Below are 24,023 nucleotides of genomic sequence, written 5' to 3'. Positions count from 1 at the left end.
CCAAGTCCTGGAGTGACCTATGGGTGTGATGCCCTGCTCTGAGACAGCCCTCCTCCGTCTCAGAGCTGCCACTAGTGTGCTCATTCACTTCCCCTTTCTCTTTGGGCCCAATCCACACAGCTGCCCAGAGGGAGAAGGCAAGACAAGTGGAGGCTGCTGCTTCTTCTGGTTCCTTTCACCGTTCACTTCCTAAAGGGCAGGTGAAGGACAGGCAGTGACAGCAAGGAGGAGGGAATGCAGGGAGGAGTGGATTCAGGGATTATCAGGGGGGCACACCCCTGCAGAGCGGGCCTCAGCATATGCCCAATGAGGTCAACACCTGGCACCAGCCCAGGTTGGCTGCATTGCTCAGAGGCAGCCGGCGGCAATCGCAGTGGCATTCTAGAATGGGCTCGTGATGAGGCATATCCAGCAGCCTGTCTTGCAAATAAGATAGCTGGGGATGGTTGGCTGCTGCCTACTCAGCTCACTTTAGTGCTGCTCCCCATCAGGCTGCGTGTAAAATTCTGTGCCCAGGCAGTCCAAATCCTTTCCCAAGAAAAGCTGGAAATCTCCATAATTCCTTTTGTTTTGCATAATTTATTTTTCAATTTCTGCTACTGAGCATAATTGATCCTGGCTCTGCTTATCATGAGGAAGAGCAACAAACTATGCAGGAGCCTGAAGTCTGTTCGGTAATATAAAAATACCAAAGAGAAATGGGAACTAAGTTTGGTGGTCCTATTTCTTAGCAGAGATAAAAACAAGCAGCAGAGTGAGAATGTAAACCAGCCCACCTTTTTCTCTATATAAATAACAACAGACACAATCTTTTAGGTAAAAGATAAAAAAAAATTTACTCACGACTCCTTCATATGTTAGAAACATAGGCTGTAGCTTAAATGAAAGAAAATAGTCTCAGTCCATTTTTAGTATTTGGATTGATGCTCTCAGCAGACAGCATCTGCCCATGCGGCCTCTCCCAGTGGTAGAAAAACAGCAAGTAATAGAGAATATTCAAAGAATCCTCCAGGACAAAGGAGGAGGAAGTCAGGTAACTAACTTCCTTATGGGTGGGAAGTTGTTGTTGTTATGTGCCTCCAAGTCGACTACGACTTATGGTGACCCTATGAATCAGTGACCTCCAAGAGCCTCTGTCATGAATCACCCTGTTCAGATCTTGTAAGTTCAGGTCTGTGGCTTCCTTTATGGAATCAATCCATCTCTTGTTTGGCCTTCCTCTTTTTCTACTTCCTTCTGTTTTTCCAAGCATTATTGTCTTTTCTAATGAATCCTGTCTTCTCATTATGTGTCCAAAGTATGATAACCTCAGTTTCATCATTTTAGCTTCTAGTGACACTTCTGGTTTAATTGGTTCTAACACCCAATTATTTGTCTTTTTTGCAGTCCATGGTATCCGCAAAGCTCTTCTCCAGCACCCACATTTCAAATGAGTTGATTTTTCTCTTATCAGCTTTTTTCCCTGTCCAACTTTCACATCCATACATAGAGATCGGGAATACCATAGTCTGAATGATCCTGACTTTAGTGTTCAGTGATACATCTTTACATTTGAGGACCTTTTCTAGTTCTCTCACAGCTGCCCTCCCCAGTCCTAGCCTTCTTCTGATTTCTTAGAATCATAGAATTATTTATTTTATTTTTATTTATTTTGTTCGATTTATATACCGCCCACAGCCCGAGGGCTCTCAGGGCGGTGCACAACATGGATAAAATACAATAAAATTACAAAAACAGTAAAGTATACATTATTAAGCAAGTAAACAACCTGATATACATTAAAAGCACAAATAGATTTAAAATGCCTGGGAGAATAAAAGGTTTTAACCTGGCGCCGAAAAGATAAAAGTGTAGGCGCCAGGCGCACCTCATCGGGAATACTATTCCATAATTCAGGGGCAACCACTGAAAAGGCCCTAGATCTTGTTACTACCCTCCGAGCTTCTCTGTGAGTCAGAGCTCGGAGGAGGGCCTTAGATGTTGAACGCAGTGAACGGGTAGGTTCATATCGGGAGAGGCGTTCCGCTAGGTATTGTGGTCCCGCGCCGTGTAAGGCTTTATAAGTCAAAACTAGCACTTTGAGTGTGGCCCGGAAACAAATAGGTAGCCAGTGCAAACGAGCCAGAACTGGTGTTATATGTGCAGACTGCCTAGTCAGAGCTTGGAAAAGTTACTTTTTTGAACTACAACTCCCATCAGCCCAATCCAGTGGCCATGCTGGCTGGGGCTGATGGGAGTTGTAGTTTAAAAAAGTAACTTCCAAGCTCTGCGCCTAGTCCTTGTCAGCAGTCTAGCAGCTGCGTTTTGCACTAGCTGTAGTTTCCGAACTGTCTTCAAAGGCAGCCCCACGTAGAGCGCATTGCAGTAATCCAATCTAGAGGTTACCAGAGCATGCACAACTGAAGCGAGATTGTCGCTTTCCAGATAGGGACGTAGCTGGGCTACCAACCGAAGGTGGTAGAACGCATTCCATGCCACCGAGGCCACCTGCGCCTCGAGAGACAGGAATGGATCGAAAAGAACCCCCAAGCTACGAACCTGTTCCTTCAAGGGGAGTGTAACCCCATCTAGAACAGGTTGAACATCCACCATCTGGTCAGAGAAGGCGCTTACCAACAGCGTCTCAGTCTTGTCAGGATTGAGCCTCAGTTTATTAGCTCTCATCCAGTCCATTATCGCAGCCAGGCAGCGGTTCAGCACATTAACAGCCTCACCTGAAGAAGATGAAAAGGAGAAGTAGAGTTGCGTGTCATCAGCATACTGATGACAACGCACAGCAAAGCTCCTGATGACCGCACCCAGCGGCTTCATGTAGATGTTAAAAAGCATAGGGGACAGGACCGATCCCTGCGGGACTCCACAATGGAGAGTCCAGGGTGTCGAACAATGTTCCCCAAGCCCTACCTTCTGGAGACGATCCACCAAGTAGGAGCGGAACCACTGCCAAGCAGTACCTCCAACTCCCAACTCCATGAGTCTCCCCAGAAGAATCATAGAGTTGGAAGGGGCCTTGTAGGCCATCGAGTCCAACCCCCTGCTCACAGCAGGAAATCCACAGCTACAGCATCTCCCGCAGATAGCTGTCCAGCCTCTGCTTGAAGACATCCAGCGAAGGGGATCCCACCACCTCCCTAGGCAGTCGGTTCCATTGCTGAACTGCCCTTACTGTCAAGAAGTTCCTTCTAATGTCCAATCTGAATCTACGCTCCTGCAACTTAAAACCATTAGACCTAGTCCTACCCTCTGGGGCAGCAGAGAATAAATCTGTACCCTCCTCTATGTGACAGCCCTTCAGGTACTTAAAGAGTGCAATCATGACACTCCTCAGCCTTCTCTTCACCAGACTGAACATGCCAAGTTCCTTCAACCTTTCCTCATAAGACTTGTTCTCCATTCTTGACTATTGTCTGCATTTTGGTTAATGACTGTGCCAAGATATTGATAATCCTTGACAAGTTCAATGTCCTCATTGTCAACTGTAAAGTTGCATAAATCTTCTGTTGTCATTACTTTAGTCTTTTTGACGTTCAGCTGTAGTCCTGCTTTTGTGCTTTCCTCTTTAACTTTCATCAGCATTCGTTTCAAATCATTACTGGTTTCTGCTAGTAGTATGGTATCGTCTGCATATCTTAAATGACTGATATTTCTCCCTCCAATTTTCACACCTCCTTCTTCTTGGTCCAATCCTGCTTTCCGTATGATATGTTCTGCGTATAGATTAAATAGGGTGATAAAATACATCCCTGTCTTACACCCTTTCCGATGGGGAACAAATCGGTTTCTCCATATTCTGTCCTTACAGTAGCCTCTTGTGCAGAGTATAGGTTGCGCATCAGGACAATCAGATGCTGTGGCACCCCCATTTCTTTTAAAGCATTCCATAGTTTTTCATGATCTACACAGTCAAAGGCTTTGCTGTAATCTATAAAGCACAGGGTGATTTTCTTCTGAAATTCCTTGGTCCGTTCCATTATCCAACGTATGTTTGTGATATGATCTCTGGTACCTCTTCCCTTTCTAAATCCAGCTTGGACGTCTGGCATTTCTCACTCCATATATGGCAAGAGCCTTTGTTGTAGAATCTTGAGCATTACTTTACTTGCATGGGATATTAAGCCAATAGTTCAATAATTACTGCATTCCCTGGGATCCCCTTTCTTTGGAATTGGGATGTATATGGAACACTTCCAGTCTGTGGGCCATTGTTTAGTTTTCCATATTTCTTGACAGATTTTAGTCAAAATTTGGACTGATTCAGTCTCAGTAGCTTGTAGCAACTCTATTGGTATGCCGTCTATTTCTGGTGATTTGTTTCTTCCAAGTATTTCAAGAGCAGCTTTCACCTCACATTCTAAAATTTCTGGTTCTTCATCATATGGTTCCTCTGTGAATGAATCTGTCATCCTGGCATCTCTTTTATAGAGGTCTTCAGTGTATTCCTTCCATCTTCCTTTTATTTCATCTCAGTCAGTCAGTGTGTTCCCCTGTTGATTATTCAACATCCCTACTCGTGGTTTAAATTTCCCTTTCGTTTCTCTAATCTTTTGGAATAGGGCTCTTGTTCAACCCTTTTTGTTGTCCTCTTCTATTTTTATACAGTAACTATTGTAATAGTTCTCTTTGTCCCTACGTACTAGTCACTGTATTGTTGCATTTAGGGTTCTGACTGTGTTTATATCTCCTTTTGCTTTGGCTTTCCTTCTCTCTTTAACCATTTGAAGAGTTTCTTCAGTCATCCATTGGGGTCTTTCTCTCTTTTTAACTAGAGGTATTGTCTTTTTGCATTCTTCTCTGATAATGTCTCTGACTTCATTCCATAGTTCTTCTGGTTCTCTGTCAACTAAGTTTAAAGCCTCAAACCGGTTCCTTATTTGATCTTTATATGCTTCTGGGATGTTATTTAAATTGTATTTTGGCGTTATGATTGCTTTGTTGGTCTTCTTTAGCTTTACTCTGATTTTCTATACGACCAGTTCATGATCTGTACCGCAGTCTGCTCCTGGTCTTATTTTTGCAGAAAGTATGGAACTTCTCCACCTTCTGCTACCAATTATATAATCAATTTGATTCCTATATTGACCATTTGGTGATGTCCACGTGTATCATCGTCTTTTCGGTTGTTCAAAAAATGTGTTCGCAAGAAACAAATTATTGGCTTCACAGAATTCAATAAGTCTTTCTCCTGCTTCGTTTCTGTCTCCTAGGCCCCATTTCCCCACAATTCCTAATTCTTCTCTGTTCCCTACTTTTGCATTCCAATCCCCCATGATTATCAGTACATCTTGTTTTGGTGTATGATCAATTTCTTCTTGTACTTCTGCATAAAATCTCTCCAATTCCTCTTCTTCTGCATTTGCCGTTTGAGCATGGACTTGGATGATGGTTATGTTGGTAGGTTTCCCATTTAATCTCATTGATATCACTCACTCAGACCTTGCGTTGTAGCTCCTAATTGCTCTTGCTACATCGCTTCTCACTATTAAAGCAACCCCATTTCTTCTTAATTTCTCATTTCCTGCATAAAATATTTTGTAGTTGCCTGATTGAAAATGTCCCATTCCTGTCCATTTTAGTTCGCTCACACCAAGTATTGTAATGTTGATGCGTTCCATTTCTTGCTTGACAATTTCTAACTTTCCCTGGTTCATGCTTCTTACATTCCACGTTCCTATTGTGTGTGTCGTACAACTCTGGAATCTCCTTTCGCATCTGTGCGCATCAGCCTCTGGGCTTCCTTTCGGCTTTGACCCAGCTGCGTCATTAGTCACAGCACTACTTGTACTTGTCCTTTGTTCTTCCCCAGTAGCTCGGTGAGTGCCTTCTGACCTGGGGGTCTCATCTTCCAGCACTATCTCATGTTGCATTTTGGATACTCTGTTGATAGGGTTTTTGTGGTAAGAGGTATTCAGAGGTGGTTTACCATTGCCTTCCTCTGAGTTTGGATGCATCTTAGTCTGGTGTCTCAGCTTTGACCATTCCGCCTTGGGTACCCGTCCAAGAAGTCTAGCCTCTTGGTCTAGACTCCTGATGGCATTGCTCTCAGCTTCTTCAACACTCTCAAACCCCCTTACCACGTTAAGGTGCGCATCCGAAGAGGAGGGGGTGGGAAATTACATCATGATAAACAGATACATGGGATATCTCCCCAAATACCCCTTAAAGGTAACATGCAACATTTGTCTATTCCAACAAAGTCATACTCCCAGCCACTGGAAATGTTGCTGAGCCCCCCCTCTGGTAGTCTGAGACTTCAACAGGAATAGCCCACACATTTTCATGTGTATCATTACAGCCATAACAACTACTAACACCTTGCTTTAAAAACAAACAAATTGTACCTCTTCCAGAAAGGCAAATTCTCCACCCACAATACCCATTCTATTATGTTCACCTCATCCCACCCTGCACTCCTAAACAATTGCAGCATATATATTGAAATGAATACTGCCTTTGTGGTCACATCCACAATATACCTTTAAAGCACATGGATTCCCTCAAAGAATCCTGGGATCTGTACTTTACCCCTCACATGGCCATAATTGCCAACACCCTTAACATACTACATTTCCCAGGATTCTTGGGGGGAATCATATGTATGGTTTGGATGTGACCTTCTTTTACAATAAGGTCCTTTTAAGGATAATATGTATAAACCACTTTGGACGTTCTACAGCACTATTATTTCTTCCCTCCCTCCTGCCCCTTCTAGATAAGATGGTAACTGAGCTGTGGAATGCCAGAGATGACGATCTGGAGCCATATGAAAAAGGTGAGTTCACAAGGGGACAACTGAGGGCCAAACTGGACTTGGTGTGGGAGATCCATGAATAGGATCCTCTGTGGGTAGTAGTGGGTGGCTGTTTATCATAGAATCATAGAATAGTAGAGTTGGAAGGGGCCTACAAGGCCATCAAGTCCAACCACTTGCTCAATGCAAGAATCCAAAGCATTTCCGACAGAGTCCAGCTGCCTCTTGAATGCCTCCAGTTTCAGAGAGCCCACTACCTCTCTAGGTAATTGATTCCATTGTCGTATAGCTCTAACAGTTAGGACTTTTTCCTGATGTTCAGTCGAAATCTGGCTTCCTGCAACTTGAGCCCATTCTTCTGTGTCCTGCACTCTGGGACAATTGAGAAGAGATTCCGGCCCTCCTCTGTGTGGCAACCTTTCACGTACTTGAAGTGCTATCATATCTCCCCTCAGTCTTCTCTTCTCCAGGCTAAACATGCCCAGTTCTTTCAGTCTCTCCACATAGGGCTTTGTTTACAGTCCACTGATCATCCTGGTTGTCCTCCTCTGAACCTGTTCCAGTTTGTCTGCATCCTTCGTGAAGTGTGGAGCCCAGAACTGGACACAGTACTCAATTTGAGGCCTAACCACTGCTGAATAGAGGAGAACTAATACTTCACCGATTTGGAAACTATACTTCTGTTAATGTAGCCTAATATAGCATTTGCCTTGTTTGCAGCCACATCGCACTGTTGGCTCATATTCAGCTTGTGATCAATGACAATTCCAAGAGCCTTCTCACATGTCGTATTGCTCAGCCAAGTATCCCCCATCTTATAACTTGCATTTGGTTTCTTTTTCCTAAGTGTAGAACTTTGCATTTATCCCTGTTGAATTTCATTCTGTTGTTTTCAGTCCAATGCTGCAGCTTATCAAGGTCCCTTTGAATTTTGTTTCTGTCTTCCATGGTATTCGCTGTGCCCCCAATTTTGTATCATCTGCAAATTTGATAAGCATGCTCTGTACCTCCTCATCCAAGTAGTTAATAAAATTGTTGAAGAGCACTGGGCCCACGACTGAGCCCTGTGGTGCCCCACTTGTTACTTCTGCCCAGTTTGAGAAGGAACTATTGATAAGCACTCTTTGAGTACGATTCTGGAGCCAACTGTGGATCCACCTGATAGTTGTTCCATCCAACCCACAGTTAGCTAGCTTGCTAATCAGAATATTATGGGGCACTTTGTCAGAAGCTTTGCTGAAGTCGAGATATATTAGTAATTTATTGCAGTCTTAGCCATAGGCCATGTGCAAACAAAGTAAATACAAACATAAGCAAACATATACCATTAAAGATTCATTAAAACCTGAGGATCTAGAGGAGACTAAGGGAACAACCCTATTGGGGTATTTCATTGGTAAATTTCACTCTCAGTTTTTGTGCCGCTAGAGCAAAGTTAGCAACCGCTAGAGTTACTGCTTTGGAATTATCAGCCAGAAGCTCAAGCACCAGTTCATCTGTTGGACGAGATGCAAAGGGGACTAGAACAGGGAGTAGAAATTTACGCCTGGGATCTTCATATAATGGACAGTGGAGAAGGCAGTGTAAAATCTCCTCAATAACCTTACAGCCATAGATGCAAAGACGTTGGGAAGTTGGAATGCCGCGATATCGGCCTTCAAGGAAGGCCGAGGGCATTGTTTGAAATCTGAGGGCGGTATACGCTCTCCTAATGGGAGCGTTTGATAGAACACCCAGATAATCCGAAAGAGAGTGGTTAGGTTTTATACGTGGAAACCAGACTGAAAATGGGGCCGTCGCTATAGTAGGTCGGTCTTGGTTGGCATCTTGGTCGAAGATCCAATTTCATAGTGCAACCTTACTTAATTCAAGGAATTTACTATGGGGAAGATTATATTTATCGAGAATCCCCTGGCATTCTTGAGCCCACCCACCAGATCGTAGTTGCTCCAACCAGGACTGTTTAACCAAGGAAGAATCGTCCAGGCTGGCAACACGAAGCCAATAGCGCAGGTAGGCCAGATCAGTACGCGCAGAAAGTGAGGGAAGACCAAGCTCAGCTCTTAAGTGGGTGGCAGGGGTCCCGGTGGGAGGTCAAGAGTTTGTCTCATAAATGTATTTTGGATGGACTCTAATTTGGACTTGGCGAGGACTCCCCATAGTTCAGAGCCATAAAGAATTTTCAGAAGAATTTTAGCTTTTAAAATTTTAACCATAGGGACAACCAGCTGACCTCCACGAGTGTAGAAGAATCTTTTTGCTTGGCCTAAAGGCGAGAACCCACAAGGGACGCGGCTTTTATCTGAGTGGTCCAAGAAAGAATGTTGGAAAGATGAATACCTAAATATTTGAAGGTTTGAACCTGTTCAATCGGGGCACCATTTAGTGACCAAGAGGTTTGGGTCCTCATAGATTTGCCACAAACCATTATTTTAGTTTTAGACTGGTTGACAGTAAGCTTCTGTATTAGACAGTACTCCTCCAGTTTCAAGATCATGCGTTTGAGACCGACTTTGGTTAAAGAGCATAAGGCCAGATCGTCAGCATATAATAGGGCAGGAATCTTCCTCAGGCCGATTGAAGGCGGGAAAAAGGCAGGCGAAGAAAGCACCTCCACAATATCATTAATGAAGAAATTAAATAGGAAGGGGGCCAAAAGGCACCCTTGCTTTACTCCTCTGTGCACCGGGATTTTTGGAGAGAGGATGCCATTTTTCCCTAATCGTACCTGGATTACATTGGACTGGTGGAGGGCCCTAATAAGCCAATAGAGCCTTTTATCAATGTTAGTCTGGACCAATTTTTGCCACAGTAGCTCTCTGTCTACAGAGTCAAAAGCTGCGGAGAAATCTACAAAGGCAATATATAAAGACTTAAAGGATTTAGTTCTTGTTTTCCTAATTAGATGGTGCAATATGAATGCCTGATGAATTGTGCTTTTATTGGATCGAAAGCCAGCCTGTTCTTCGCATATAATTGAGCTGGTAAGATCCCAGTCCCTCAACTTACTTAGTAATAAATCGACAATACAACTTCATAGGCACATTCAATAGTAATTTGAGGGGATCGCCGGGTTGCCTTTTTTGAAGATTGGAACCACAATACTGGTCAGCCAGCCTAACGGAATAGCGCCAGTGTTATTAATATATGTAAAAAGGGAGGCCAAGAGCGGAGCCCACCAGGATAAATCCTGCATCAGGAAGTCTGGTGGAAACATATCTTCCCCAGGGGCTTTTCCCGCTCGAAGAGATTTGGCTAACTCCCTAACTTCCGCAGTTGTTACCGAAGGCCAAGCAGGGAGGCCAGCCAGAGCGTCAGCTATGGCCACCGGTGGAAGAGTATATGAATTCCCAAAAATAGAGTGAAAATGCGCTATCCACTCCTCCTGTAATATAGGAGGAATGGGGGTATAATTATCTGACCCGAGGCTACCTTGTAGTAACTTCCAGAATTCAGCCTCGTTGCCTGTGCTCACGGCCATGTCCAGTGCCACCCAATTTGCTTCATAAAAGGTTTGCTTCTTACCTTTTAAAAGTTTTTTATAAGCTCTTTTGAGAGATATTAATGTGTAGAAAGTGTCTTGGCAATTTGTAACCCTAACTAGTCTAATTTGTTTAATAAGTTGCTTTTTTGCGCTTCTGCACTCTTTATCAAACCAAGTTTTTGGCTTTAAGGGAACTGAGGCAGTAGTTAGTGATGCAATCTGGGGAGTAAGCTGGGCTACTATGGCCTCATATGCCCGTAGGCTCTCCTCAGGGACAGTTATGGCTGTCTGTCGTAGATCGGCTAATAAGTCCGATGCCAAAAGGCGATGAGCGTTTAGGCCTATGTCTGGGGACCATCTGAGGCGTTTTAAACCATATAGCTGGTCTAAATGAGGAGCCAGGCAGGGAGCAGCTTGATGTTTAGAGGGGGCCAGAAGAACTAACTTTAAAGGTAAATGATCACTTTCTGGTCTTGAGATAACAGTAAATTCTTTGACCCATTTTATCAATAAGGGGGTACCTAGAAAGTAATCAACTACACTAGCACCAGCCCATGTATATTACGTCCACAGCATTCCCACAGTCTACAAGGGAGGTTTCTGTAGGAGAAAGTTATCCCCAGCATAAGTCAGAAATTTCTTGGAGGGGCCATGTTTTGTCTCCCAACAGATATCGGGATAATTGAAGTCCCCCATTACTACTACATCATGCCTCCTCGAAACATTGACAATTTGCTTTTAAAAGTTACATTCTCATCTTCTCCTTCATTGGGTGGTCGGTAGTAGACTCCAAGCACCACATTCCTTTTAGTACTTGCCCCATTAATTTAAATCCAGATGCTCTTGGTGGAGCTACCAAGCTCATCTTCCTGTATTTCTGTGCAGGGATATATATTTTTAACGTATAGCGCGACTCCACCTCCCTTTTTATTCCTTCTGTTCTTTTTGAACAAGTTATATCCTTCAATTTCTATATTCCAGTCATGAGAGTCATCCCACCAAGTTTCAGTTATACCTATCAAGTCATAATTACCCTCCTGTAGTTTGTCCTGCTTGTTTCCCATGCTGTGCACATTAGTATACAGACATCGAAGACCATGTGATTTGTGGCTTGGCTTCCTTGCTGCATTTTTCTGAGGACTGTTACTGGGCCCTATTAGAGCCGATCTCTCTGTTCCAGTTACTGTGCACAAGCCTTCATCAGTCATTACCACCAAGTTTACGTCTCCCTTCCCTTTAGGATTCAGTTTAAAGCAACCCTGATGAACTTCTCCATGTTGTGGCCAAACACATTCTTCCCAGTCCTTGTGAGACGCAACCCATCACGTGCCAGCAGTCCATCTTCCAGGAAGATAGCCTGTGGTCCCAGAATCCAAATCTGTCACGTCGGCATCACCTTTGTAGCCATTCATTCACACGGAGTATTTTTCTTTCCTTTCTACTCCTAAATACTGGAAGGATGGATGAAAAAACTATCTGGGCCCCAAAGTCCTTGAGTTTCCTTCCCAGAGCTTCAATGTCTGATGTGATTTCTTCATAGCTCCGTTTGGCAGTGTCATTTGTTCCCACATGGATGAGGAGAAGGGGATGCTTGTCGGTGGGCTTGATGAGTGATGGCAACCCTTCTGTCACATCTCTAATCCGTTCTTCTGGTAGACAGCATACCTGGCGAGTCCACGAATCTTCTCGGCATACTTGGGTTTCGATCCCTCGCAGTAGGGAGTCTCCCACTACTAGTACTCTTCTCTTCTTCTTGCGAGGTGTAGTTTCATTGCTCCTGCTTGATTGAGCTTCCGCCTCTTGCTCATTCTCACACGGGGTCTCCTGTAATTCTTCCACCACAGGCTGTTCTCTAGTCTCATCCTTGAGTGGTTGAAAGCGGTTCCATACTTCCACTGGTGAAGGGTGTCTTCTAGCTCTTCCGCTCCTGTCACCCTTTCCCACAGAGTTTCCTCCACTTTGTTGTTCCTCTCCAAGCAGCCTCCTCTTCTGCTACTACATGCTGTTGTTCTTCCACCTCCACTTCTCTTTGTTGCTGTTGTTCCAGCGTTCTGTCTAGGAACTCTTCATCTTCTCTATTAGTCCTCAGTGTGGCCACCCGCCGTTCCAGGCCTCTCACTTTTTCTTGTAACAGTGCCACGAGCTTGCACTTGTTGCACGTGTATGCCATGTTGCTCTCAGGCAAGAAAACAAACATGGCACACACCTTGCAAGTCACAACCACTAGAGTATCCTTCCTGTTCATTCTCTCTTCTACCTTTTGTTTCTTTCTCACTACTTGTTTTGGAGTGGCCTGTGTTTTGTCCTGTCCTACTTCAAGGTAAACTTGAGAGTCCCACCAGTATGAGGTGCACTGTACAAGAAGAATTAGAAAAAAAAATGGGGGACCTCCCCCTTGACCTCCCCTGTTGAACTCCTTTGTCAAACTCCTGTTTGTTCTCCCTGTTCGCTCTCTCTCTGTAAGCTGGCTTCCTTATATCTCCCCTCCTGTGGACCAGCTGAGACAGCTCCCTCTGCTCTGCTCAGTTAGGAGTCAGGAAACAGAATCCAGGGATAGTCTGGGATTTACAGTTTACCAGGTATAGTCTCTGTTTTCTGGGGCATATTTTGTCTCTATCATGATTATTCTGATGATGGAGCCCAGAAATGGTCATTGTACTCTTAATACAGGTGCGGGGAACCTTTGGCCCTCCAGCTGCTTATTTATTTATTTATAAAAATATTTGTATACTGCCCTTTCCCAAAATACCAGGGTGGTATACCGCAACATAAAAACATTTAAAAGCAATACAAAACATTCATTAAATGACTGGCTACTCAAGAGGCATTTTAAACAACTGTCGGCATAAAAAAAGTCTTCAGAAGAAGTTGTTGAATTACATTCAGTCAATGACCAAAGATGGTGGGGACTGTAGTTTGGCAACATCTGGAGAGCTAAGGGTGCCCTACATCTGCTCTAAAACAAGGTAACGTTGGAGCGCAGCAGCATAGTGATCCTAACTTCTTCCTCTTGCAGAAATGGTGGTCCTGGATCGTGACACAGCACACACATTGCTCATCCTATCTGAGGACCAGGACAGTGCCTGGGTGGATATCGAAGAGTGGGAAGAGATGCCTTACCATCCTAAGAGATTTGACAAATATCACTGTGTGCTAGGAAGTCAGGGATACACCTCAGGGAGATTCTTCTGGGAAGTGGATGTGGAAGAGGGGAAACAATGGGCTGTTGGAGTTGCCAGAGAATCTGTGGAGAGGAAAAACCGGGTATGTTTTGGCCCTGAAAATGGAATTTGGGGATTAGGCTTAGACAGAGTAGGCTTAGACAGAGGGTACCTAGCATTCACCCCTCATAAAAATACACCCTTGAACCTGTCAGAACCCCTCAAGAGGATCCAGGTGTATCTGGATTATACAGCAGGGGAGGTGTCATTTTTTAATGCCGCTACCAAAACCTGCATCTTTACTTTCCCTCCAGCCACATTTGGTGGGGAAGAAATCTACCCTTGGTTCTTCATACTGGAGGGACGGATCAAAATCTGTCCGTTAGAGGAAGAAGATATAAAACTCAAAGTCCAACTGATAGCTGCTAGTGCTAGGTATCATAAACCTTGGGAATTGGATGGTTTTTGTTCACTCTCTTCATTTTAGACACCCCAGGATTTGTAGCCGCATAACTCATAAATGCTCTTGTTTCCCATTGCAACACATTCTCCACTGGTCATTTGAGCCTGGGCCAATGCTCTCCTCACTTCTTATACTTAATCACTTTGGGAGTATATATGGGAAAACAGCCTGTAACCTTGACAGCATCACTACATATCTTAATGTCTGGAAAATCCAAGTACCAGTCAGGTGGTTGCATCAACAACTCATGTATTCCTGTTTTCAGGAGCCAATAGGTTGGGGAGGGAAAGGTACACAAGAGACTGCAGCAGTTTTAACCCATTGTACTCATGGGGTTGTGCCCAACATAGCCCTACGTGAATGTTCCATTAGCACAAGGATTTCTGCTTGTGCAGTGGAAAGTTCTCTTGTCTCCTCGTGCACCTTCATATTTGTTCTAGGGTTCCCCCAACCCTCTGGAACAGATTTGAGGAGGGCATGGACTGTGTACAGGGCAGGGGGAAGTCCCATTATGCAAGCAGAAATCCTTGCACTGACAGGACGCATTAGCTTAACTTCACTCCTAGCTTTCACTAGGTGGCAGTACATGCCCCATTATTCCATTGACAAATTAAATCAGGCCATACCGTTGAGAAGGGGAATTCCTTTTTTGAGAAGGGGAACTAACTCATTGTGCATGTCTGCTCAATGCTGGAGGGGGTGAGGTGTAAATTAGGCCATATATTTGGTGCATGACTGCACAATGCTTTGGTTTTTTGGGGTGGAGTGGAATACAATGTCCATTGCTTTGGCAGGATGCCTGTATATCAGCCTTTCCCGACATTTTTTTCTAGGCATTTCGGGCTACAACTCCCATCAGCCGCAGCCAACAAGACCATGGTGGCTGGGGCTCTTGGGAGTTGTAGTCCAAAAGGTCTGCAGGACACCAGGCTGGCAAAGGCTGACATACATACCCACACCCTCCTTCACATTTCCTATGGTGGGGCAGTTTGGCACTGGAGAGGAAGGCAAAGTCTGTACAAGAAGCGAAAGCCTGTAAGATACTGAATTATAACTTATACAGCCCAACACATTTTGAGTTCACTCTTCATTGAGGCATTGTCAAAGAAAACGACACTCTTGTGTTTTCTGTGTGCTCTCTTCTGTGCAGAGTCCCTTTGTAATAAAGCATTTAAAAATACTAGGTTGCTTTGCGTTACAACACTCCTGTCAAAATTAGTAACCAAAATGTGTTGGGCTGAATAAACTTAGTGTATCCTAGAGGATCTCTGTTCTATTCCCACTTTGGTATTACGGTGCCTCTTGAACATCCATTTAAACCCCTAGTATCACCGACTGTATTTCTGGCATCTCATTGCCACTCAACTCCTGCTGAACGATTTTCTCCTTCATGTATCTGCCAACTAGATTTCACTTCTTGCATCTGACAAAGGGGACTGCAGTCCACAAAAGCTTATACTGTAATACATTTGTTAGTCTTTAGGGTGCCACAAGACTCTTTTTATTGCCTTTTCTCAGGTTTGTTTACACCAACTTTAACTCTGTTAGTTATTATTATTTTACATTTTGTATTTGGAAATCCGCATAGTGCTTTTTTACTTACACTGTTTGGAAAGTTCCTGCATCTGCTCTGCTCTTTCTTTGTATCCTTGGCTATATTTCTAATAAAAATGAGACACACTCTGTATCTCATTTCTCAGGTTCTACTGCGGGGTGGGGAGCCCTTTTCAGCCTGGGGACTGCATTCCCTTGTATGAGCCAATGAGCATGAAAGGGGAGTGTGTTAGCCACTAGGAAGAGTTCTTGCTCTTTCATGCTATTTGGAGCCATTCACAGCGAAAGGAGGCTAGTCAGCTGCTGAGAAGACTCTTTTCAGTAGCTAACACACAGCCTCCCCTTTCATGCTGATTGTCTTCTAAGAAATGCTGGTACTAAACCACAAGTAGAGAAAACATGTTTATATAATAAGGAAGTTCTGTTTTTCTAGAAACATAAACCATCTGTGAGCTACAGTATATGTGAACTCATGAAATGCACAGAAACCAGAGATAGGCTCCCCCTTTAGGATGCACTCCTTAAGATGGTGAGGGGGGTTTGAGAGTGTTGAAGAAGCTGAGAGCAATGCCATCAGGAGTCTAGACCAAGAGGCTAGACTGCTAGCAGGGTCACCCATGGTGGAATGGTCAAAGCTAAGACACCAGACTAAGATACATCCAAATTCAGAGGAAGGCAATGGTAAACCACCTCTGAATACCTCTTACCACGAAAACCCAATGAACAGAGTGTCCAAAATGCAACACGATAGTGCTGGAAGATGAGACCCCCAGGTCAGAAGGCACTCACCGAGCTACTGGGGAAGAACAAAGGACAAGTAAGAGTAGCGCTGTGACTCATGACGCAGCTGGGTCAAAGCCAAAAGGAAGCCCAGAGGCTGATGTGCACCGATGCGAAAGGAGAGTCCGGAGTTGTACGATGTACACAATAGGAACATGGAATGTGAGAAGCATGAACCAGTTAGAAATTGTCAAGCAAGAAGTGGAATGTATCAACATTACAATACTTGGCATGAGGGAATTAAAATGGATGGGAATGGGACATTTTCAATCAGGCAACTACAAAATATTTTATGCAGGAAATGAGAAATTAAGAAGAAACGGGGTTGCTTTAATAGTGAGAAGTGATGCAGGAAAAGCAATTAGGAGCTACAACACAAGGTCTGAGTGAGTGATGTCAATGAGATTAAATGGGAAACCTATTAATATAACCATTACTGCCGCCCTGGGCTCCTGCTGCTGGAAGGAAGGGCAGGATATAAATCAAATAATAAATAGATAAATCATCCAAGTCTATGCTCCAACTGCAAACGCAGAAAAATAGGAACTGAAGAGATTTTATGCAGAATTACAGGAAGAAATTGATCACACATCAAAACTGTTGCTAGTGCTAAATTTGTTTAAGCAGCACAGCAGAGAGTTACAGCGGTCTGAAACGCAAGTGTGCCAGCGTGTCCATCCATTCCAACCCCCAAGCTCGCAACAGTATGTTTGTTGGTGTTCTTCTTACTTAGCTTCTTTTCTGTGTTACTACTGTTTCTACAAAGAAACTAACCTAGAAAATTGTATTTCTCTCATTATTCATCCTAGGAATTTGTGTCAAATTTATAAAAAGCCTTTTTATTGGTCAATGTCATATGATGGTGAAGACAGCCTTTTGTGTTTCAAACTGGAGGTTATGGTCTATATCTATTTTGGGTGCATTAACAGTTGAATCTGAAACTGCAGTTTGATGTAAAATCAGATTGATTACAATATGTTGCTACTTAAGCAATGGCTCTAGCTGTTGGAAAAAACAAACTTGGCCTGCCCAAGATGCATGTTTTCAGCCTGCTATGCTTAAACTACTCCACTTACAAAAAGGTGGGCATGGTCAATTAAAAACATGGAACACATTTAGAATTTTGCTAGAATACATTTCACCTTCCACTATTTTATCTTCTGCAAACTGACACTCCTCATGTCCATAGGGGACTATTCTGCAGAATAGTCAGTGCCATTATTCCACAATTGTTTTTGGAGCTTTTTTTTTTAGCGTTGCAAAGTGTTGCTGTGCTTCACATATTCACAGAAACAGAAGCAAAAGAAAATGATTTACTCAGCTGTTTTAATATTGTTGCTTCCTCCCTGCTAAAACAAGATCAGCACAGCACGTCTTGTTTCTGTTATTTGGGCTGATTACAGGTGTTACCACCACTCACCGTATGCTCAGTGGCACATGTTACCAAATTAGGGTTGCCAGGTTCTTGGCCTGAGACTGATCCTGTATCTTTAGGAGATGAGAAAGTCAGCCAAGTGCAGGTGTTCTTACAACTCTGTAATGAGAAAACCCACAAGGTGGAATTCTCCCTCCCCCCTGCACAATTTTTAAAGATGCAGAAGACCTCTTGGTTGCCAGGCTCAGCCTCCAAGACGTCTTCCGTATCTTTAAAAGTTGTGGAGGGGGAAGGGAGAATTCCACCTTGTGGTTTTTCCTATTAAAGGGTTGCAAGAACACCTGCACTTGGCTGACTTTCTCTTCTCCTAAAGATACAGGATCAGTCTCAGGCCATGAACCTGGCAACCCCATACCAAATTATTCCAAGCTACACAGGAAGTATATTGGACTGTGAAAGACCAACCCAAATTGTGTTTGCATTTTGACAAATTAGTAGGGTAGTCCAATATCTCAGAGAGGAGGTCAGGTCTCCTGCTCCCCTGGTACATTCACTATAGCTGGCCAATTTCTCTGCTTTTTAAAGTTTGATAGAAATATCTGTTGGCTATAGGTACATTCTTAAACCGTAAGGTTTTTTTTGCCTATTAGTGAATTTCTCTGCTTTTTAATCCGGGAGGTAAGAAATGGGATCCTGTGCAAGTTTGCTGAGAATGGATTGATCATTTGCATGGTTATTTAGTTCAGTGGAATTTACTCCCCGCAATCATGCCTAGGATAGGTGAAACAGACCACAGGGGAGGGGGAGGGGGAGGGGAGCAGAGGGAGGGGAGCAGGCAGGAGGGGGAGGGGAGGAGGAGGGCAGGTTTGATCATTTGCATGCTTATTGAGATCAGTGGGATTTACTCCCATGCAACCATGCTTGAAAATGAAGTGGACTGCCTTCAAGTTGATTCTGACGTATGGTGACCCTATGAATAGGGTTTTTATGGTAAGTAGTATTCAGAGGTGGTTTACCATTGCCTTCCTCGGACGCTGAGAGGCAGTGACTGGCCCAAGGTCACCCAGTGAGCTTCATGGCTGTGTGTGGATTTAAACCCTGGTCTCCCAGGTTGTAGTCCTAGGATAGGTAAAACTGACCATGAGGGAGGAGGAGGAGGGGATTAAAGGGGGATGTGGAGGGGAAGGGAGGGGTGGAGAAAGGGGGAGGGAAGGGGCAAGAGGGAGGGGATAGGAGGGAGGAGGAGAGGAGAGCAGGTTTGATTATTTTAATGCTTTTTGAGTTCAGTGGGATTTACTCCTTTGCAATCATGCTTAGGATAGGTGAAACTGACCTGGGGAAGGGGGAGAGCAGAAAGGAGCAGGGAGGGAGGAAGGGGAGGGGAGGAGATTGGGTGGGTGGACACTGGTCAGAGGGGAAGCCCCTTTCCTTTCCAAAAGGAAAACATTGTGAACAGTATCATTCTTTTTCAGGGTTTCTCCCACCTTTTTATTATACAGCAGGCATATGTAGCCTCCCACTCAATTTGAAACCAAAGCTGTCCCTCGCCACATCCACACCAGACCTTTACTTCACTTTAGACAGTCATGGCGTCTCCCAAAGAATCCTGGGAAGTGTAGTTAGTGAAGGGTACTAAGAGTTGCTAGGACATGCCCTGTTCCCCTCACAGAGCTTCAGTCAGAGCAGTTGACTGTTAAACCACTCTGGCCACTGGAGCTCTGTCAGGGGAATAGGAGTCTCTTCTCAGTCCCTTTATTTATTTATTTATTTATTTATTTAATTTGTATCCCACCCTTCCTCCCAACAGGAGCCCAGGAAGGCAAACAAAGCGCTAAATACACTTTAAAACATCATAAAAACAGATCTTAAAATACATTAAAACAAAACAGCGTTAAAAACACTTGTTTAAAAAAACTTTTAAAAGGGGTTAAAAACATTATTAAATATATATTAAGCAATTTTAACACAGACGCAGACTGGGATAGATCTCAACTTAAAAGGCTTGTTGAAAGAGGAAAGTCTTCAAAAGGCGCTGAAAAGATAGCTACACTTCCCAGGATTCTTTTGGGGAAACCATGACTGTCTCAAGTGAAATAAAGGTCTGATGTGGGTGTGGCCCCCTGATTAGCCAAGCAGCTGTGAGTGTGGCTTTTAGAACACTGACAGTTGGTTCTTACTGAGCATGCCCAACATTATCATTGAGTTCAATGCAAAATTTCTTAAATTAATTAAACAACAGCCAGGCATTTTTTAAACTTTTAAACTGCAGAAGATGAAGATAAGAGTATGGTGCAAGGTCAGTAACAGGATTACAGGTATTCTGTGAACATGGCTGATTTTTAATCAATTTCAACAGAGAACTCATACAGAAAAAAGTCCAAAAGGGGTCTGTTTTTTTCCTCTCTCTTTTTACACTTTGAACTCTAGATTCTCTCTGACTGTTTTGTGTATAGCCATGAAAATGTAGAGGGCTGTTAAGCAAGCGTTTCTGAGTTCAGGACTATACATTTTATAAGGTTTTGTTTTGAAATGAGCTTATGGGAAGCATCAGAATGGCATGGGGGTATTTTCAATTTAACATTGTGGAATGCAAAAAATCCATGCTGACTATAGTATACAGCCACTCTTGTAATAATGCCAGGATCAAACATCAGCCTGTAAAAAAACTGAAATTTTTAAGAGGAACAATCCCAGCTGACCTAATGGAATGAGTGTTGCTATCTGATCTCTCCAGGTGCAGCCAGGTGGGGATACAGTTGCAGTTGCCCTCTAAGTCTTAAAAAGATTTTCCCCTAACATCCCCTAAAGAAGCTAGAAATATTTGTCAGTTAGCTGTAGGTGCCTAAGAGTGACATTTGGGCCCAAGAAAAAAAATCCATTGTGATTCATGCAAGGATACTGGAAGAGATTATGTCAGAGGCGTAGATAGCTCTTATTGAATGAAAGTGTACCCCAGCATTGCATTGGCTAAATAAACTAAGCCATACCTTAGTTCATCCTTCTGTTACAAAAAGAGCCAGGCCTGAATGTAGGCCAGACTGATAGGAACTCTATATTCCTTGAGACACCAATAAGGAATAGAGACGAGACCAGAGTACTGCAAATGCTTGCCTTTATTTGAACCTTTGCAAAGGGAGGGCCACTCTCAAGTGGCTCTCCAGAATTGCTGACAGCCATCATATTTATAGGCTATAGATGCGTCACATACATAACATTAGAAATGCATAGCTAATCAAGAATACATCATTGTTTAATTTCTCAGCATCTGTCTATTCTGGTCCACTTCTCTGTTCTCCCTCCAAACTTCCTCTATCCTTGACCTTTGGTTCGATAAGCTGGGAACAACATTTTTAATTGTTAAAGAAGCTGATAAGTGGAAAACTCCCATACTTTTCATAAGGGAGGCAAGCATATGTTTCATTTAGCATTGTTTGATTTTATTTCAATACAATATTTTAATTTTAACTCATTGCAACACTTCCACAATCTGGTGTCCTCCAGTCCAGACATTTTGGGCTAGGGCTGATGGGAGCTGCAGTTCAAAATGTCTGGAGAGCACCAGGTCGGGGAAGGCTGCCTTAATGCATGCTTATCTTTAAGGTGTGCTTATACAACAGTGACTCTGTTGTAATTTATCTCCATGCAAGAAAAATACTTCACCTGATTACCTTTTTTGCTAGGATGATGTTAAAAGTACATGAAATGGGCCAGGAAAAAAAGATGGTATCCAATATTGCCTCAGGAAGTTGGTGGTAAAGGGAATCTGTTGGAAATAATGAAAGCTTACCCATATTTTAACATCAAAATACATAATATGCAAGCTTGTGTGGCTTTAGACATGCCAACAGCAGTCCTTCCAGTACCTTCCACACAGCTCAGTACTGACTCACCTGGCAGTATTCACTCTATCGGAGTGTAGCACACGGAGAGATGAGAAGCAAGGCCTCTCCATTGGCTCTCCTGAGAGAGCAGTTCCACTTGGCTCCTCATGCTGAACTCTCCATCCATCATTATAAGAACTTTATAATTTTAAGGACTGGTGTCAGAATTTGGCTACTTTCTTCTTCCTTCCCTGTTCCTTTTTCCTTTTATGCCATATCTTTTTTATGCCACTGTCTGCAGGCAATCTTACGCAATCTGTTTTGGGAAGCTTTTTGGCTGAAGAGCAGGGTTGTTGTTGTTGTTATATGCCTTCAAGTCGATTACGACTTATGGTGACCCTATGAATCAGTGACCTCCAAGAGCATCTGTTACAAACCACCCTGTTCAGATCTTGTAAGTTCAGGTCTGTGGCTTCCTTTATGGAATCAATCCATCTCTTGTTTGGTCTTCCTCTTTTTCTACTCCCTTCTGTTTTTCCCAGCATTATGGTCTTTTCTAGTGAATCATGCCTTCTCATGATGTGTCCAAAGTATGATAACCCCAGTTTCATCATTTTAGCTTCTAGAGACAATTCTGGTTTTATTTGTTCTAACACCCAATTATTTGTCTTTTTTGCAGTCCATGGTATGTGCAAAGCTCTCCTCTAAAATCACATTTCAAATGAGTTGATTTTTCTCCTATCTGCTTTTTTCCCTGTCCAACTTTCACATTCATACATACAGATCAGGAATACCATGGTCTGAATGATACTGATTTTGGTGTTCAGTGATACATCTTTGCATTTGAGGACCTTTTCTAGTTCTCTCACAGCTGCCCTCCCCAGTCCTAGCCTTCTTCTGATTTCTTGACTCTTGTTTCAATTTTGGTTAATGACTGTGCCAAGGTATTGATAGTCCTTAACAAGTTCAATGTCCTCATTGTCAACTGTAAAGTTACATAAATCTTCTGTTTTCATTACTTTAGTGTTCTTGACGTTCAGCTATAGTCCTGCTTTTGTGCTTTCCTCTTGAACTTTCATCAGCATTCGTTTCAAATCATTACTGGTTTCGTCTGCGTATCTTAAATTATTGATATTTCTCCCTCCAATTTTCACACCTCCATCATCTTGGTCCAATCCCGCTTCCTGTATGATATGTTCTGTGTATAGATTAAACAAGTAGGATGATAAAATACACCCCTGTCTCACACCCTTTCCAATGGGAAACCAATCAGTTTCTCCATATTCTGTCCTTACAGTAGCCTCTTGTCCAGAGTATAGGTTGCGCATCAGGACGATCAGATGCTGCGGCACCCCATTTCTTTTAAGGCATTCCATAGTTTTTCGTGATCTACACAATCAAAGGCTTTGCTGTAATCTATAAAGCACAGGGTGATTTTCTTCTGAAATTCCTTGGACTGTTCCATTATCCAACGTATGTTTGTGATATAAACACACAAATAAATAAATAACCTTTAACTGCAGTGGCTAGATTCTTCACCTAAAGTCCCCAGGTCATGTCATAACCCCTTTTTAACCCTTGCCTCTGACCTGTTATTAGATGCCCTTATTCATAATTGATGCATCAGTGAATAAACCAAAAATAAACTTTGACAACAGCTTGTGTTTAGTTAGGAAAAGAGCTTAGCATGAGCTGAGGTTTGGGCAACACATTCAGCCAAGCCCATCACAGTGTGGGAGTAAAAAAGACTGGGAGGAGCACTCTCCAGAAGCCCACAGTCCTGATAAGCTATAGTTTGGCTTACCATGATGTGTGAACCAGGCCCGTGAATGAATACTGGCTATAAAAATGATTTTGAAGATCTTAGAAATCAAGAATGTGTGTGAAATCCCGACAAACAGCTTTGGATAATTCTACAGTTTATCTAAATTCTGCAAGAGAGTCAGCCACATTTAAAGCACGCACACACACACACGCACGCACACACAGAGCCAAAGAATCCTGGGAACTGTAGTTTGTTGAGGGTAGCTCTGTGAGGGGTAAACTGCAGTTCCCAGGATTCAGGGCCGGGGGATATGCTTTAAATGTCTGGTGGTGTGTATGCAGCTGTCTTATTCTGCAAGGGAGAATATTCTGCAAGAGAACGTTCATTCTTATCTGCTGAGGGGTATAAACTTGATAGCCTCGTAGACTTTTGCAGCTCCATGAGATAAATGGGATAACCACTCTGCCAGCTATCTGTCATACTCTGGGGGCATCAACTGCCCAGAATGGAACTGGAGCATGTAATTTCCAAAAGACCCCAGTCCTTGTTTAATCCAAGGACCCAAGAACCAAAATGCTGGTTAATAAAAGCCTGTGATGTATTCCTGTTTTTTTACTACCATTATTTAGAGGAGCTCAATCGCATACTGACCCAGGTTTGTAATTTCAGAACCTTTGAAGTTGGCTAACCTGGCCTTTTTTACTGCCTGGGATTTGAAATTGTTCCCTTAAAATGTGCCCTCCTTCCACATCCCTGGGTCACTTTGGGTCACACTTGTTCCTGTCGCTCTAAACATCCCCTTGGCCCCCTTGGTGTTGACATCCCTCCGTTATTTAATGTCTGCTGGCCTTGGCAAAACCAAGCTGGACTGA

The 24,023-nt window shown here is 43.3% G+C and overlaps 1 protein-coding gene across 1 annotated transcript in view; it reads left to right on the top strand.

Moving 5' to 3' along the window:
- LOC133380965 (zinc finger protein RFP-like) overlaps nt 1-15,536 on the top strand; it is a 29,008-nt gene extending 13,472 nt beyond the window's left edge. The window contains exons 6-7 of the mRNA XM_061619250.1: nt 6,710-6,769; nt 13,249-15,536. Coding sequence (XP_061475234.1) covers nt 6,710-6,769; nt 13,249-13,880 — 692 coding nt within the window. The 3' untranslated portion in view covers nt 13,881-15,536. The remainder of the gene's footprint in view (nt 1-6,709; nt 6,770-13,248) is intronic.
- Nucleotides 15,537-24,023: the final 8,487 nt, after the last annotated feature.

Source organism: Rhineura floridana, chromosome 3, assembly GCF_030035675.1.
Source record: "Rhineura floridana isolate rRhiFlo1 chromosome 3, rRhiFlo1.hap2, whole genome shotgun sequence".
NCBI lineage: Eukaryota > Metazoa > Chordata > Lepidosauria > Squamata > Rhineuridae > Rhineura > Rhineura floridana.
Note: the sequence above shows the minus strand (reverse complement) of the source record. Positions and strands in the feature narration are given on the sequence as shown.